The sequence below is a fragment of the Amphiura filiformis genome, chromosome 7 (assembly GCF_039555335.1).
Source record: "Amphiura filiformis chromosome 7, Afil_fr2py, whole genome shotgun sequence".
Lineage (NCBI taxonomy): Eukaryota > Metazoa > Echinodermata > Ophiuroidea > Amphilepidida > Amphiuridae > Amphiura > Amphiura filiformis.
Genome location: NC_092634.1, coordinates 70,028,626 through 70,041,788, shown reverse-complemented (window position 1 = coordinate 70,041,788; position 13,163 = coordinate 70,028,626). Strand labels below are relative to the sequence as shown.

Below are 13,163 nucleotides of genomic sequence, written 5' to 3'. Positions count from 1 at the left end.
TATCTCGGAATACAATTTGCCGAGTTTACGGCTCATTCGTAGTGTCCACTCACATATTTTCCAAATATTCCTAAGATTTTCCGTAAAATATTTGTTTAACAGCAGCCACAAAATTTTTGAAATTTGCAAAAAAATTTTTTGGTATTTGGCAATTTGCAATGCACTTGGCATCAGATGGAGTGAGATGGCGTACTCATGTGAAGACCACAGCAGCGCTACACAGCGCCACCTAGCACAAAGAGAGATGGGTTCAAATTCTGTGTAAAATTGGTATACATTGTATGGATGGGTCCACTTTCAAATTCTCCACGGCATATCCCTACCCAAACCCAGATTTCGACTGTCCCAGGAGCAAACTCCCTGTCCATAGACAGGTGTTGAAACTGCTGTACAGCCATTTGACTTACCTCATTAATTCCCATGTTAACTAATACTATACATTCAAATGATTTGCCATGCTTCTCTAGGAATCTTCTAATCGTTCCTGAAAATTTAAAAAAGAACAAAATTCCTTAAAAATAAGAACTGCAGCAGAAGCTAATAACAAAATAGTGGTTCTCAAACCACAAATTGCTGAAATATTGACATAAATCATAGAAAATTAAAAAAAATCCCTTTAGGTGACAAAAACACCCTAGGTCATGTTTTTATGCTGGGAATCTAAAGAGGGTGGTTTTGTTGCATTCTTAATCATCAAGACGTGTTTACAAGCATGTATTTTGTTTATTTGATATTAATTATGAGCTTGTTTAGTACTATTTTTTCCTTAGACATTGGCCTTTCCATTTCTGAAACAAAAAGTAATGATTTTCATTTGCACTAATTACTGTAACTCGTTAAGTCTAATTAGTCAGGGGTGGCTCATGTGGCGGAGGATCACAATGCTGCACAATGGTGATTTATAAACTATTGCTTCAATAAACATTATTGATGGATTTCTACTTGTTTCTGTACTTGATCTCATCAGCCAAGTGATATCACATTTAATATTCATTGCCTCAGTTAAATTAGACAATTAAAAATTACTAATTACTTGTTGCTTTAAAGTTCATTGACCTCTATGCATTTGAATAGGGATTTAATGTTGTGGGTAACATTCAAAAGGGAACATTTAATGCATGGATTAAATAGAAAAATATTGGCAAAAATTGAAGAAATAAAGAGTAATGCTTTATCCTTTACACCCAAATAATGTGTCGAGGCAGTAAAAGCGTAAATAATGGGTGAGGCGCAGGCCGAACCCATTATTTAAACGCTTTTACTGCCGAGGACACATTATTTGCATGTAAGAGATAATGCTGCACCTTTATTTCTATTCTATTACCAGAAAATAGTGCGATTTAAAGAGAAAATATCATTTTTGGCACAAATATTTTAAGTTGTTTACTTCAAGGTGGAGCGCGTACGCGTAAGTGACAGCGCGTATCGCGGAAATATTGCACGCGTAACCAAGCGTGATGCTGTGCGTAGAATGTGTTACGGCGCTCGACCCATTATTGCAGAATAATGGGCTCTCACGTGATACGTTTCAACCAATCACAGTGCGCGATTTTGAATAATGGGTCGTGGAGGTAATAAAATACATATTAATGAGCCTTTTCAGTGATCTTAGCTCACTAACTATATTGATTACAATATAAAAGAAAATATAAATGGATGTATGATGAGCCGTGTACTTACGAATAGCTATATGAGCCGCTTCTTCAGGTGGGTATCCTCTCTTGACTGAGTTGATGGCACACATTGATAACGAGTAGATTTGTTGTTCTCTGAAATCATACCATATTTAGACAATCAAACTCTTGTCTCCTGATCAAACCAGAGCTCAGCATGTCTACAGAACACTCATGCATAATAATCCATTGTTTTGTTCAATGCACACTTTTTTGGCATAATTTACATCTCTGTCGCCAGTGGCTGAATAGAAACAGGGACCTTGTATGGAGGGACTGGAAACGCCTTTCATCCATTGTACCATGCGAGTTGCTGGTTTACAAATTATCCTCAGTTGAGCAAGCATGAATATTGAATAATATGTTGATCAATAGACCCTAGTACGAATCCAAGCACAGTTACAACACTGCACTTGGCTTGTCTTGTACATAGCGAAATGAGCCTACATGTTTGCTAGTATAATGACAGACTCTAGAAATGCCAACATAAATCTTCAAAGAACATCATCTTAAGAATTATTTCAGTATCGAAATCAGTAGGAATACCAAGCATACTGGTGTACACATTCCAGAAAAAATATAATTTTGTTTGTTCTAGCATTCTGTATCTCCACAAAATTATCACATTTTGTCTCTAAAATCCTATGTAAATGATTCTCGATGCTACATAGAAATTATTTTCGACAAAGGATAGACATTTTACACAATTTGTCATAACTTAAAAAGATATTGGAATACTTTGATGTGTTTTTGATATTTTGTAGAGCAACATGAGTAAATAATAAAATTCAAAGCAACTCGCATACAAGCGAAGGTCGTGAAAGATAATCTGATAACAATAGCTTGACAATAGCTATCAATAATCCCGTTTCCAGTCCCTTTATACACGGTCCCTGATAGAAATAACTATTATGTATTATTCTTTGCACCATGAAATGAGTGACAAGAGAATAAATCTATCTATATTTTGTGCACTACTTTGAGAGCACTTAGCTGCACTTTTGCAGCTTTACCCAACGTAAGTATTTTCGGCTTATAATAGCTAAAAATTATTCAGTTTTTGTTTCTGCCCATCAATAACGTCCCAACTCACGCTTGCATGTATTCACCGAAGTGTGTGCCAGTCATGCATTATGCAACGCACAGCTAGCATACATAGGCGTAGATCCCGGGGGATGGGGATTTATCCCCCAATATTTTGCCAGGGGGATGGTCCATACAATCATCCCCCCAATGTTGACGCCTGATAATGGGTTTCTGACCAAATTAACCTCATATTCGCCCATTTTAGCCCCAAAAGTGCAAATTTTCGCGGGCTTTGCGCGCATTTAATCTACGTTTACACCATATTTCATCAGTTTAGCTTCAAAATAGCAAACATTTTCGCGCGCTTCGCGCGCATTTATATCATAAACTAATTCGGTCGCCAAAGGGTGCTGGACTATACTTCATCCCCCCCAATGTCAAAAAGAAATCTACGCCACTGCTAGCATAAGCATTGCGCCCAACTGCGCACACGCCATTCTATATCAATACACATGGTTTTCTCCAGGTTTTACTATAATTCCCACTCTTACAACATACCGTAAACGTTCGCCTAATGGCGCACCTGGGCTCCTTTGCCTTGGAGTAAATTTCATGTACATGTACAAATAGAGAGCTCCCTCCTCTAAAAATCCCAACAAGAATTCAGGGTATGTGCCCTTATTTACTGGTGGGATTTTTATGGGAGGGCACTTTTAGTTTGTGTCTAAAAATTCCAGTTATGTCAAGGGAGCCCATAGCACCATTAGGCGAATGTTTACGGTATGTAATGAAAGACCTAATATCATGTTCTAATATCAGATACTGCTTGTATACACATTTCTATTGCTATTAATCTGGGGATTCTCTCTGGGTTTTTCCCAGCATGATGTCAAAACTACAAGGGGATTTCAAGAAATCTCAGGGGATTCCTGGATTAGCAGTTTTCCCAGGTCACATGAACCAAGTTTAAAATGCCAAAACAAAATGTATGATCAAATTAGCAGTGGCGCAGCTGGGGGTTGTGGCGCCTGGGTGCAAGTATACAGAATCACCCTCCCTCTATTTCTGAAACAAAAATTTGCATAAATATCACTAAATTTTTTAACAAGTTGAATTTCGGTGTTAAAACGGTCTTTCAAATGACTATTTATGTTAAATTGCATGCAAAGCATGCAAAAATTGTGACTTTCACCGCTTGGAGGGGAGCACAGAATCGATCTACATGTAGGGAGCGCTGGTGAATTGGTCAATTTGGCACCCCCTATTGTCTCAGTCTCAGCCGGTTTGTGTTCATGTCACTAAACCACCCCCTTGGCGACAACCCAAATAAAACTGTTTTCAATTGGCTATAGGATGTGACTTGTGTAAGTGACACTAAACATCGTAGGCCCCCCACTATTTGTAGATACCGCAAATGCAAAATATATGCTAGCTTAGCAGCCACTGAGGCACCAACAATGGTGATATTGTCTTTCATGTAGGCGACTCGCAGTCCATACTCGTGTAAGTTTACTTAGAGAATAAACGATATGAATTTTTTGAGTAGTGGATGACGGCGCACTACGATAAAAATATTGGACCTGCCTGTCGTCTATCATAGGTAGAGGATAGACAAAATAAAAATTCCTATCGTTTATTCTCATTCTTAGTCAGTTAAATATTATTTTAATAACTGTAAACTATTTTTTAAAGCAAAAATTAAGTTACAGTCATAAAAACTCCCCTTTTTCTAAAAATGAATGAAACTTGTTTACAACTTCACCTCTTTTGTTGCGCGTACTGCTAGCGTGTGCGAGTATTCCGCACTGCGTCTACGCATACAACGCGATACATACACGCACCTCTATGAGCGTGTTATCAACACTCATGATGACGTGGGGTCGTCTACGGAACACCCAAAATCATGCGATTCTCCAATCAGATTATGTGTCTACGTAATAGACCATTCCCACTGACTAAGAATGTATGTTGTGTGGATTTATGTAACCGGCGCTACCGCATAGCTGGCCATCCACCCAGGGTCTTAGCTAGATAGAAATTGAGAGTTGCCCGTCATTTGAATAAAATTGCCTGTCCTAATTTGACCTTTAAATCATTTACCAGATGTCTATAGCCCACTGGGCACTGGGGTTCAAAGAGTTCCAAATATGTGTTGATATGGCCTTGTTCTACAAATTGGGTCTACTAAAAAGGTCAATTAGCTTCTCAAAATTAACATACAATTTGTAATATAGCATCTGTCAAAGCATAGGCATTACTTTTGCCCGTCCCAGGAGCAAACTCCCCGTCTAAAAGACCCTGCATCCACCGCTGCATGCGCTGAAGCCCAGCACTGATTGACAGCCAATTTTCATTTTAACATTTTATAATGATGATGAATGGCCAATCAGAAAAGACTTACTATGAGGTTGTTGCCAGATGGGTTGTTTAGTGATGAAGGAGCACAAATCGACTGGGACCGAGGGGGGGGGGGGCACTGGTCATTGACAAGGGGGTATCATGCGTGGCCACGAAGTTTCAAATAGCACCCTAAACAAGTATTTACGAGGTCTGAAAATGCAACCCTAAACAAGTATGACAAGTGCAATTTCATACCCTAAATAAGTATTGACATTATTTTTGCCCCCATTAGAAGCAAGTAAATCAGTCATATTTTGACTCTAAAACCCTTCATGATAACTGGGAAAACACAAATTCAAAAGTTCATAACTTTTAACCTTTATTACATACTACATTTGTCTCAAAGGACCCTAAACACTGATTTATTGTACAAGGTATACCCTTTTTCTCAAATTTCCTTGTTTTAGATACCCTATTCACGATACTTAAGTACAGTGTCTGATCATGAAAAAAGACCCTTTTTACTTGAATCTTTGGCCACGCATGATACCCCTGGTCAATGACCAGTGGCCCCCCTGGGTGTGCTGGTTGTGTTGCACAAAGATTCCACTTACTTTGCCAGCATAAGAACATTTCTGTAACAATTATAGAGGGCGCTCTCCGCTGCGGTTTTGTACTTGATATTATATCTTGGTCCTACAGTGTGAATGACAAATCGTGCTGGTAGTTGGTAGCCTTTGGTCAGCTTAGCCTCTCCTGTCCTGCAACCTGCAATTAACAGTTGAAAGAGAAGTACATGTACTCTTTGAATAAGTTCATCAGGACTGATATAATTAAATTAAATATCAGATTATGTTGTTCAAGTCCAAAGATTTACTCACGTTTTAGACGTTTCATCTTCCGTGCGGAAGATTTCATCAGTAATGCGCCTGTATCGGCACATTACTGATGAAATCTTCAGTGAGTAAATCTTTGGACTTGAACAACATAATCTGATATTTAAGAAGTACATGTACATTTGAAATGGCGTAAAGCACTTGTTAAAAATAAAACGATGTTCTAAATCAAAGCTCTATTATCATTTTGTATGGCATTTAAAAATAAAAATAATTATAAAAATCTTTTTAAAACAAAACAGCAATTACATCAGATATATACCACCCAATATACCGTATGTTACAATTATCTCAAATGACAATGAAATTTAAAAAAAAGTGCCAGCGTAAACTCTACATAAAAAATCTGAGAATGTGCCAACACAAACCTGGGACCTTGTGCGTAATAGGCAGACATCCAAACTATGTACTACCAGACTGTTGACTATTATCTCTCCCTGATAAACATGATTGAAACCAGTTAACCCTAACACTGACCCAGGTTTTTTGCTATCGGAAGTCACAGAAGATCCGAATTTTTCAAGAAGAAGAAGAATTTTGACTTGGCACCCATGGGATTCGAACCTTTGACCCCCCAAGCATGCCAACCACACGATCATGGACCGGGAGCTACACAGCTAATTGCTGCCCGGCCCGCAATTCTGTGAGCGTTTGACACTTAGGGTGATTGTGTCATCGCAGACCCTGGGATGCATGCATGCGCAGAATTTTTCATCGTGGTATTCTGTGGTTTTTTTGGGTGTAAGGGTTAATAGATGTAGGACAGTCACAACACATGCACACTGCAGTGGACATTCTCCAAGATTTAATTGGTCCAAATAAGAAAGAAAAATTGACAAAGGGACCACTCACTCATGTCTTACAGGTCATTTTTTGTGGGGAAACATCCATTTTATAAATTCTGTACTCCCCGCAAAGAAATCCTGCATACATGTAGAGATCACTGTTTAACACAACAAACGGTCGGTGGTAATAGTTATACAATGTGAATTAGGGGTTCATTCATAGGATTGAGGGCATGATCGCTGTTTATGCCCGAGGCGAAAGCCGAGGGCATAAACAGCGATCATCTCGAATCCTATGAATGAACCCCGCTCATCATACCAACATTCTTAGCAAGGCAATACAGATGAAAATAATAAGGGTTTACAAGTTTAAATAACATTTCCATACCGTTTTCCTTCATAAATTGGAAGAAAATGAGTAGGCCTACTTGCAGGAAGCAGCTCGGCTCATGAGATCAACGGCCGGGGGTCAACGCGTGATCCACGTCATCTTTTGCGGTCCGCGTGAGATGGGCGCGGTGACATGCGCGTGTACGCAACCCTAGCAAATTGTGGATCGTGTTAATTGGGTTCCAACGCTGCGTGGCGCGAGCTTGTTTATGCCCTGCGTACTGGTCATAAACGGTATTTATGACCAGCAAAAGAGAGCGCAAATCCAATCAGAAACGTCGTTATATCGTGAGTATGTATGAACACCTGTTCTGGTTCATGATGCATAAGGCAAAAAAAAAAATTTGTTTGTTTGTCCATAGAGGCTTATGAAACAGTTGGGTCGGTAGGTCGGATTTTTTTAAAAATTTTTTTACAGATATTGCACTTGAAACTGACAATTTGAAGACTGGTAAATAAGTCAAAACACACAGCACTTTACTGGTTTAACTCTTGAGATGGTTCTGCATTTTATACTGTTCATTTTCTTTACATTTTCTTTCTTTAAATTTATACTAACCACTGTTTTACTAGCACATTCAACGCAAATTAAAAAAAAAAAAAAAAAAATAGGACACGGTCGGGACCAGGATACATGGTCGGTCGGACGTGGACAAACAAACAATTTTTTTTTGCCTAACTCTATTACCACATGTGCCATATTTTCTCTTATTAATACCCCTCTAATAAATGCCCCGAATTTGTTTTCAACCAAACTCTTCCATAAATGCTGTAAATACCATACAGTATCCGTATTTTCAAACATGTGATCGCTGATTTCAAGATCCATGTGTGTGTCCATAGTTAGCGACTATATTTACTGTATTTGTAAATAATAGAGATGTTTTTAATGAGAATGATGACCTTTACTTAATCTGAGAGTACTAAATTAAGAGAGGCGCTACATCGATCGCTCAAGTGAGGACAGCGTGAGCTCGATACCTGTATAAGAGTCTGTTCGTCACGCCACAAATCCTGAAAGGTGATTATGAATACATGTATGTAATGATATGAATGAGCTAAATGTGACGTAGCTACGAAAAGGCGATGTTATTGTTGTTGTTGTTTTAAATGTTTGTTTTTTTGTCTTTTATATGAACGCACCGCCAATTAAGGCGTGTGCCACTGATTTAAAAGCGTCTGTTCAAATAAATAAATAAAATAAAATATGCCATATTGTTGTTGTTGGGGAGACGTCACGCTCTGCATGCATGCTGCGAACGGTACAAAAAGGTGACTAATAGAAATATATTACGGCTCTTAGCAGCAGACAGATTGCGCTGTTCTCTGACCCTGAGTGTTTGTCACATAGACATACCGTGACCTGGGAACATGTACAAAGCAGGGGATGCGACTGTGCCACAGGTTTTTGTCTTCGGAATCGGTATAGGCAATTTGTACAGAGTGCCGCTAGCCTGACTTAATCCCCCCCCCCAATTTTGGAAAATGCAGGGCGTTAATTAGAAAGAATACAGTACTTAATTAACACACAGAGATCACTTGATATAGAATGGATTTCACACTGGACAAACAGGGTTGCCAAACCTGCAGTTTGGTAGCCCAATTTGCAATTTGGTAGCCCAATTGGCTGACTTTTGAAGATTTACCCCGCAACTTTTGACAATGATTAAGAAAAAAAGTGGGCGACTTTTCAACATTGGTAATTTTCTATCCCATACAACTAGAAACCAATGGTTAAGAGGAAAATTGGGCGACTTTGGGATTCATTTGACCCCAGATATGGACTGACATTTTTTAGCTACCCTGAAGTGACAAAGATGATTTTGATATTGATAAGGGTGTCTACGTTTACACGTTTCACGTTTAACCGACCGTAAAATACACTATCCGTTTAGGAAAATCACTAACCGTTTAAACGTAAAAAAAAAAAAAAAAAAAAAATTAGGATTTTTTTTACATACGTTTACACTGTTAACCGATCGGATTGTGGTCCGTTTAAGCGGTTAGACAAATAACCGTTAATTTACACCCCTAGATATTGAAGACAGTTACCTCTGACTTTAGTCTTGACTTCTTGTCTGAGATCAGGTCCTGCTAGCTTGTGTATTTTCTCTGTGAGTGGACTTGGTTCATTGAGGGACTCGTTGGTTGGATGTACCATGCCTACACAGTCTAACGTTGTAATATCCCCCTCCCTGAAAATTGAATAGATTTAATTAGAATTTAGTTTGTTTGTGGAAAAAAACAAATCAAATACTATTAAATGTAAGATATTATACTGCCGTAAAAACTCGATAGTTAGCATATGTGCTTACTATCGAGCGCTTTTACAACATGCAAACATGAAGAGCCCCATCCACAAAAGTGTAAAGGGTTTTGAGCAAATCATCGATACATATAGTTATATACGAACAAGTAAACCTGCAAATGTGTGTCTCAACCCCATTACCTCAGTTAGTAAAGCGCCGGACTTTAGTACAATTTCATGCTTTCAAAAGCGCTCGATAGTAAGCACATATGCTAACTATCAAGTTTTAACGGTATAGTGTGTAGAAGTGCCTTACATGGCTAAACTTAGGCTCAAAACACTTGGATTGGGCAATGGGCAACAACTAAAAAACACCCTGTTTTACAGGCGGACAGACTAATTATCCAAGTACGGTCGGTCAGGATCTTTTTTTTTAAACTTTTTTATTTGAGGCTTAAATGACCCTAAAATATGACCGAAAGTTTTTAAAATGTGACAGAAAATTGATTATTTTTTGCAAACATACCACACTGACAAGTACTTAGTCCCACCCCTTTTTTTAGGTGATTTTTTTCCAAATTGGAGGAGGGGTGGGACTATGTACTGGAATTTAAAAAAATTATGCATTGAATTGGTATCCATAAGTTTTGAAATCATAGAGTATGAACACAAATTATAACTTTGCATATTAAAAACACAAAACTTTTTGAAAGTCAACCATGAATGATCCTAGCATTTAGCTGCTATGTCGAGGGACACTCCACACTCGAAAATATAAATAACTTTTTTTTACAATATCTGGAATTTTTGGAAAAATTGAAGGTGGGACTATACTCGCATCAATACGGTATTTTGAAAATGTTCTCAAATTTTCCCAACAAATTTCAGTCAAAATCAATTAATTTTGGCCAAAATCCGCTGATTTGAAATGACTTTAGCAAAATTAACCAAAAAATTCTACCAGAACGCAAAAATTTGGTCGATGGGGTCCAGTAAAACAGGTTTTTTCCGCCCTCTTAACCACATGTGGCTAAACGGCTTCAAGGCCAGGTTATAATCCAACATTTTTGCGGGCATGTCCCAGACTGTATTGGTACATGTAGTTTCTCTCATATTTGTTTGGACTGATTCCGTCAGTAGGGTCATATTGAATTTATAAGTGACTCTGTGAGCAGAGAAGGATTAAGGGTTGATATCAGCTACACTAGGATCCACAACATGCTCATCTATCTGGGCTCAGTTCTATAACCCCAATATATTTGCACATTCATTGAATGACCTTTGAAAATTTGGGTACAAAAACTCATACTCTGCAACATGAGGTCAAATGTTGCACTCTGATTGTTTAATTGAGGTAATTGAACTATGGAATTGAGGTGAGGCTATATTGTGGTCCATAGTGCTACATGTACCTGCGACAATTAGAAAAACTCCAGGAGTGGGGTAAATCCATTATACAGAGGTCAAAAATAAAAAACACTTAGAATACATCAAACTATCTGTCTTGTCACAAAGATAGAAAATGTAAGTTTCTACTAGATGTCCGACAAAATGGGTCAAATATCAAAGGTCATTCAGATTGTTGTCTGGCCACAAAGATTTAAAAAAGTATATTTTGTGCAGTGTCTTCCATGTTTCCTTTAACACTGAGTTAAACAGAACAGAAGTGCTTCCAAGTTCAATATCTAGAGTTAAATGGCCATTTAATTTGAGCCTATTTTGAAAGAAATTGGAGCATTTTAAAATTTTGACCGTGTGTGATTAACCTTTGACATTTGACACCTTTTGTCTTATATCTCCTATAAGTCGTGTTCACATTTTGAGTTACACCCGGTGTAAACTTACGCTAACATTGATCAAAATTCCACAAATATTTTCCCTACTCCTACCGCGTGTCCACACCTAGCCTACTCCTAGCACTACGCCGACTAGTTTCACCAAGCATTCACTTCTGGTCGGTATAAACATAGGCTACCACTTCCGGTGTTTCTGTGACCTTTATCAACCACGCGATATGTAATTTCTTAGTTCCGACCAACTTAAGGTCAAACTTACTCCGGGTGCCAGGCGTAATCTGCGTTTACATTGCAAATACGCATGGAGGAGGTTACCCAGCTCGCTACTCCTGACTTTTGTCAGGAGTAAATCATCGGACGTACGCCTGGCAGAACTTACGCTGACCATCGTTCACACTGCAGCTACTCCTGGCAGCGCATATACCGCTACTCCTAGCAACTTGTGCCGACCAAGTTCCGCCGGGCGTACGTCCGACAATGTGAACACAACTATTAAAACCTAATTCAAGCATTTTTATTTTGACTCCTGTATAATGCAATTACCTCCTTCCTGGAGTTAGCCCACACTTTTGGGAGGTACATAGGAGCTTATTTTTTTCTAATTGTTGCAGGGAACTGATAATGCCAACCATCAATCCTTCTTCTGCTCACAGAGTCACTTCAAAATTCAATATGACCCTTACAGTACATGGAGCCCCCGGTCCCCGCACTCCGTGCATCCGCGGGTATTCATGCTTGTCGGTGAACTTTAAAAACACCCCCTTTTGCATCTCATTTCGCGAAGTTTTTAGGGGAAAAACACCCCTTTTTTTATCGATTTCGTGAATTATTTGCCCTTATCTCTATTTTCGCAAAAACGCGAATGATATTTCTAATATACCCTTTTCTGGCAGAAACGCGTAGGCTGCTCGATGAAAATACCCTTTTTTTTCAATATTGCGAACATGTGGTTTGAAAAAACACCCTTTTTTTGTGTTTCATCTGAAAACACCCCTTATTTCGCGAAATTTTCGACGAGCATGAATACCCGCGGATGCACGGAGTGCGGGGACCGGGATGGAGCCCCAAAACTTGCAAATGCTTTGAGGTCCTACAGAACAATATTAAAACAAATTATTTAAAAATGTTACATGAAATTTTATAACTAATTGTACATAATGTATGTAACTATCATGTTAACAGATCTATGACACACACACAGAAGAGGAAGGCAAACTACTTACCACAAAGCAATTTTACGATTGAGATCTGGTCGCCATGGAAACCTGGAAGTCTTCTTGATATCTGTCACACTATATTTTGGAATTTCCGTCTCATTCCACTTAGGAATGACATCCACCTTCACGATCCCTGTTTGGGTTCCTATAGGATCCATGCTTGCCTCCTTTCACCATTTATTGTTTTTTGTTTGTATTTTTCCACTGAATTGTATTCAGCTATTTACCTTGGGGCGACAATGGAATTATTTCTGTCTTAAGCACATGATCAAGGCATCTGAAAAAAAAAATACAATGTACAAGCCGAAATTAGAAACTTACTATAAACTACTCCCTATTCCAGAAAAATACAGCACTAATTTTTTGGGATTAAAAAAATATTATCCTGTTTTGCCAAATAAAACATAGCTAAATCCTAATCCTTTAGTTAATTAAAATTTTAATATTTTGTCAATTTTTGGAAATAAGGGCCAAAAACATGCGTTTTTAGGGTGTTTTTCGTATGCTGTGACAATCAAGCCCAAAGACTTGTACCAAGACTAATTTCAGTTTATGCAGTCTAATTTTTGGAAAAGACTTGTTTTATTCTGATAACCAATCATTTAATTAAAGAAACACAAATAATTGAAAATTATAGCAAAATTTCGGCATATACTCAATATTTTGAATGCTTAGACTTGTTCCAAGTCTTTGATTTTTAATGACTCGATTGTCAGAAAATATGCGAAAATGCATGTTTTTGCTCTTTTTTCAAGAAATTAGTGAAATAGTGAATTTTTCTTTTATTGCCAG

General features: G+C 38.2%; 1 protein-coding gene across 2 annotated transcripts in view; it reads right to left on the bottom strand.

Annotated features, from left to right (window-relative positions):
- The window catches only part of LOC140157557 (protein GDAP2 homolog), a 41,640-nt gene that overhangs the window by 20,324 nt on the left and 8,153 nt on the right, over positions 1-13,163 (bottom strand). For both annotated transcript variants that reach the window (XM_072180786.1, XM_072180788.1), the window contains exons 2-6: positions 12,378-12,648; positions 9,163-9,305; positions 5,654-5,807; positions 1,681-1,769; positions 408-484 (exon numbers count right to left, since the gene is read on the bottom strand). In XM_072180786.1, coding sequence (XP_072036887.1) covers positions 408-484; positions 1,681-1,769; positions 5,654-5,807; positions 9,163-9,305; positions 12,378-12,529 — 615 coding nt within the window. In that variant the 5' untranslated portion in view covers positions 12,530-12,648. The remainder of the gene's footprint in view (positions 1-407; positions 485-1,680; positions 1,770-5,653; positions 5,808-9,162; positions 9,306-12,377; positions 12,649-13,163) is intronic.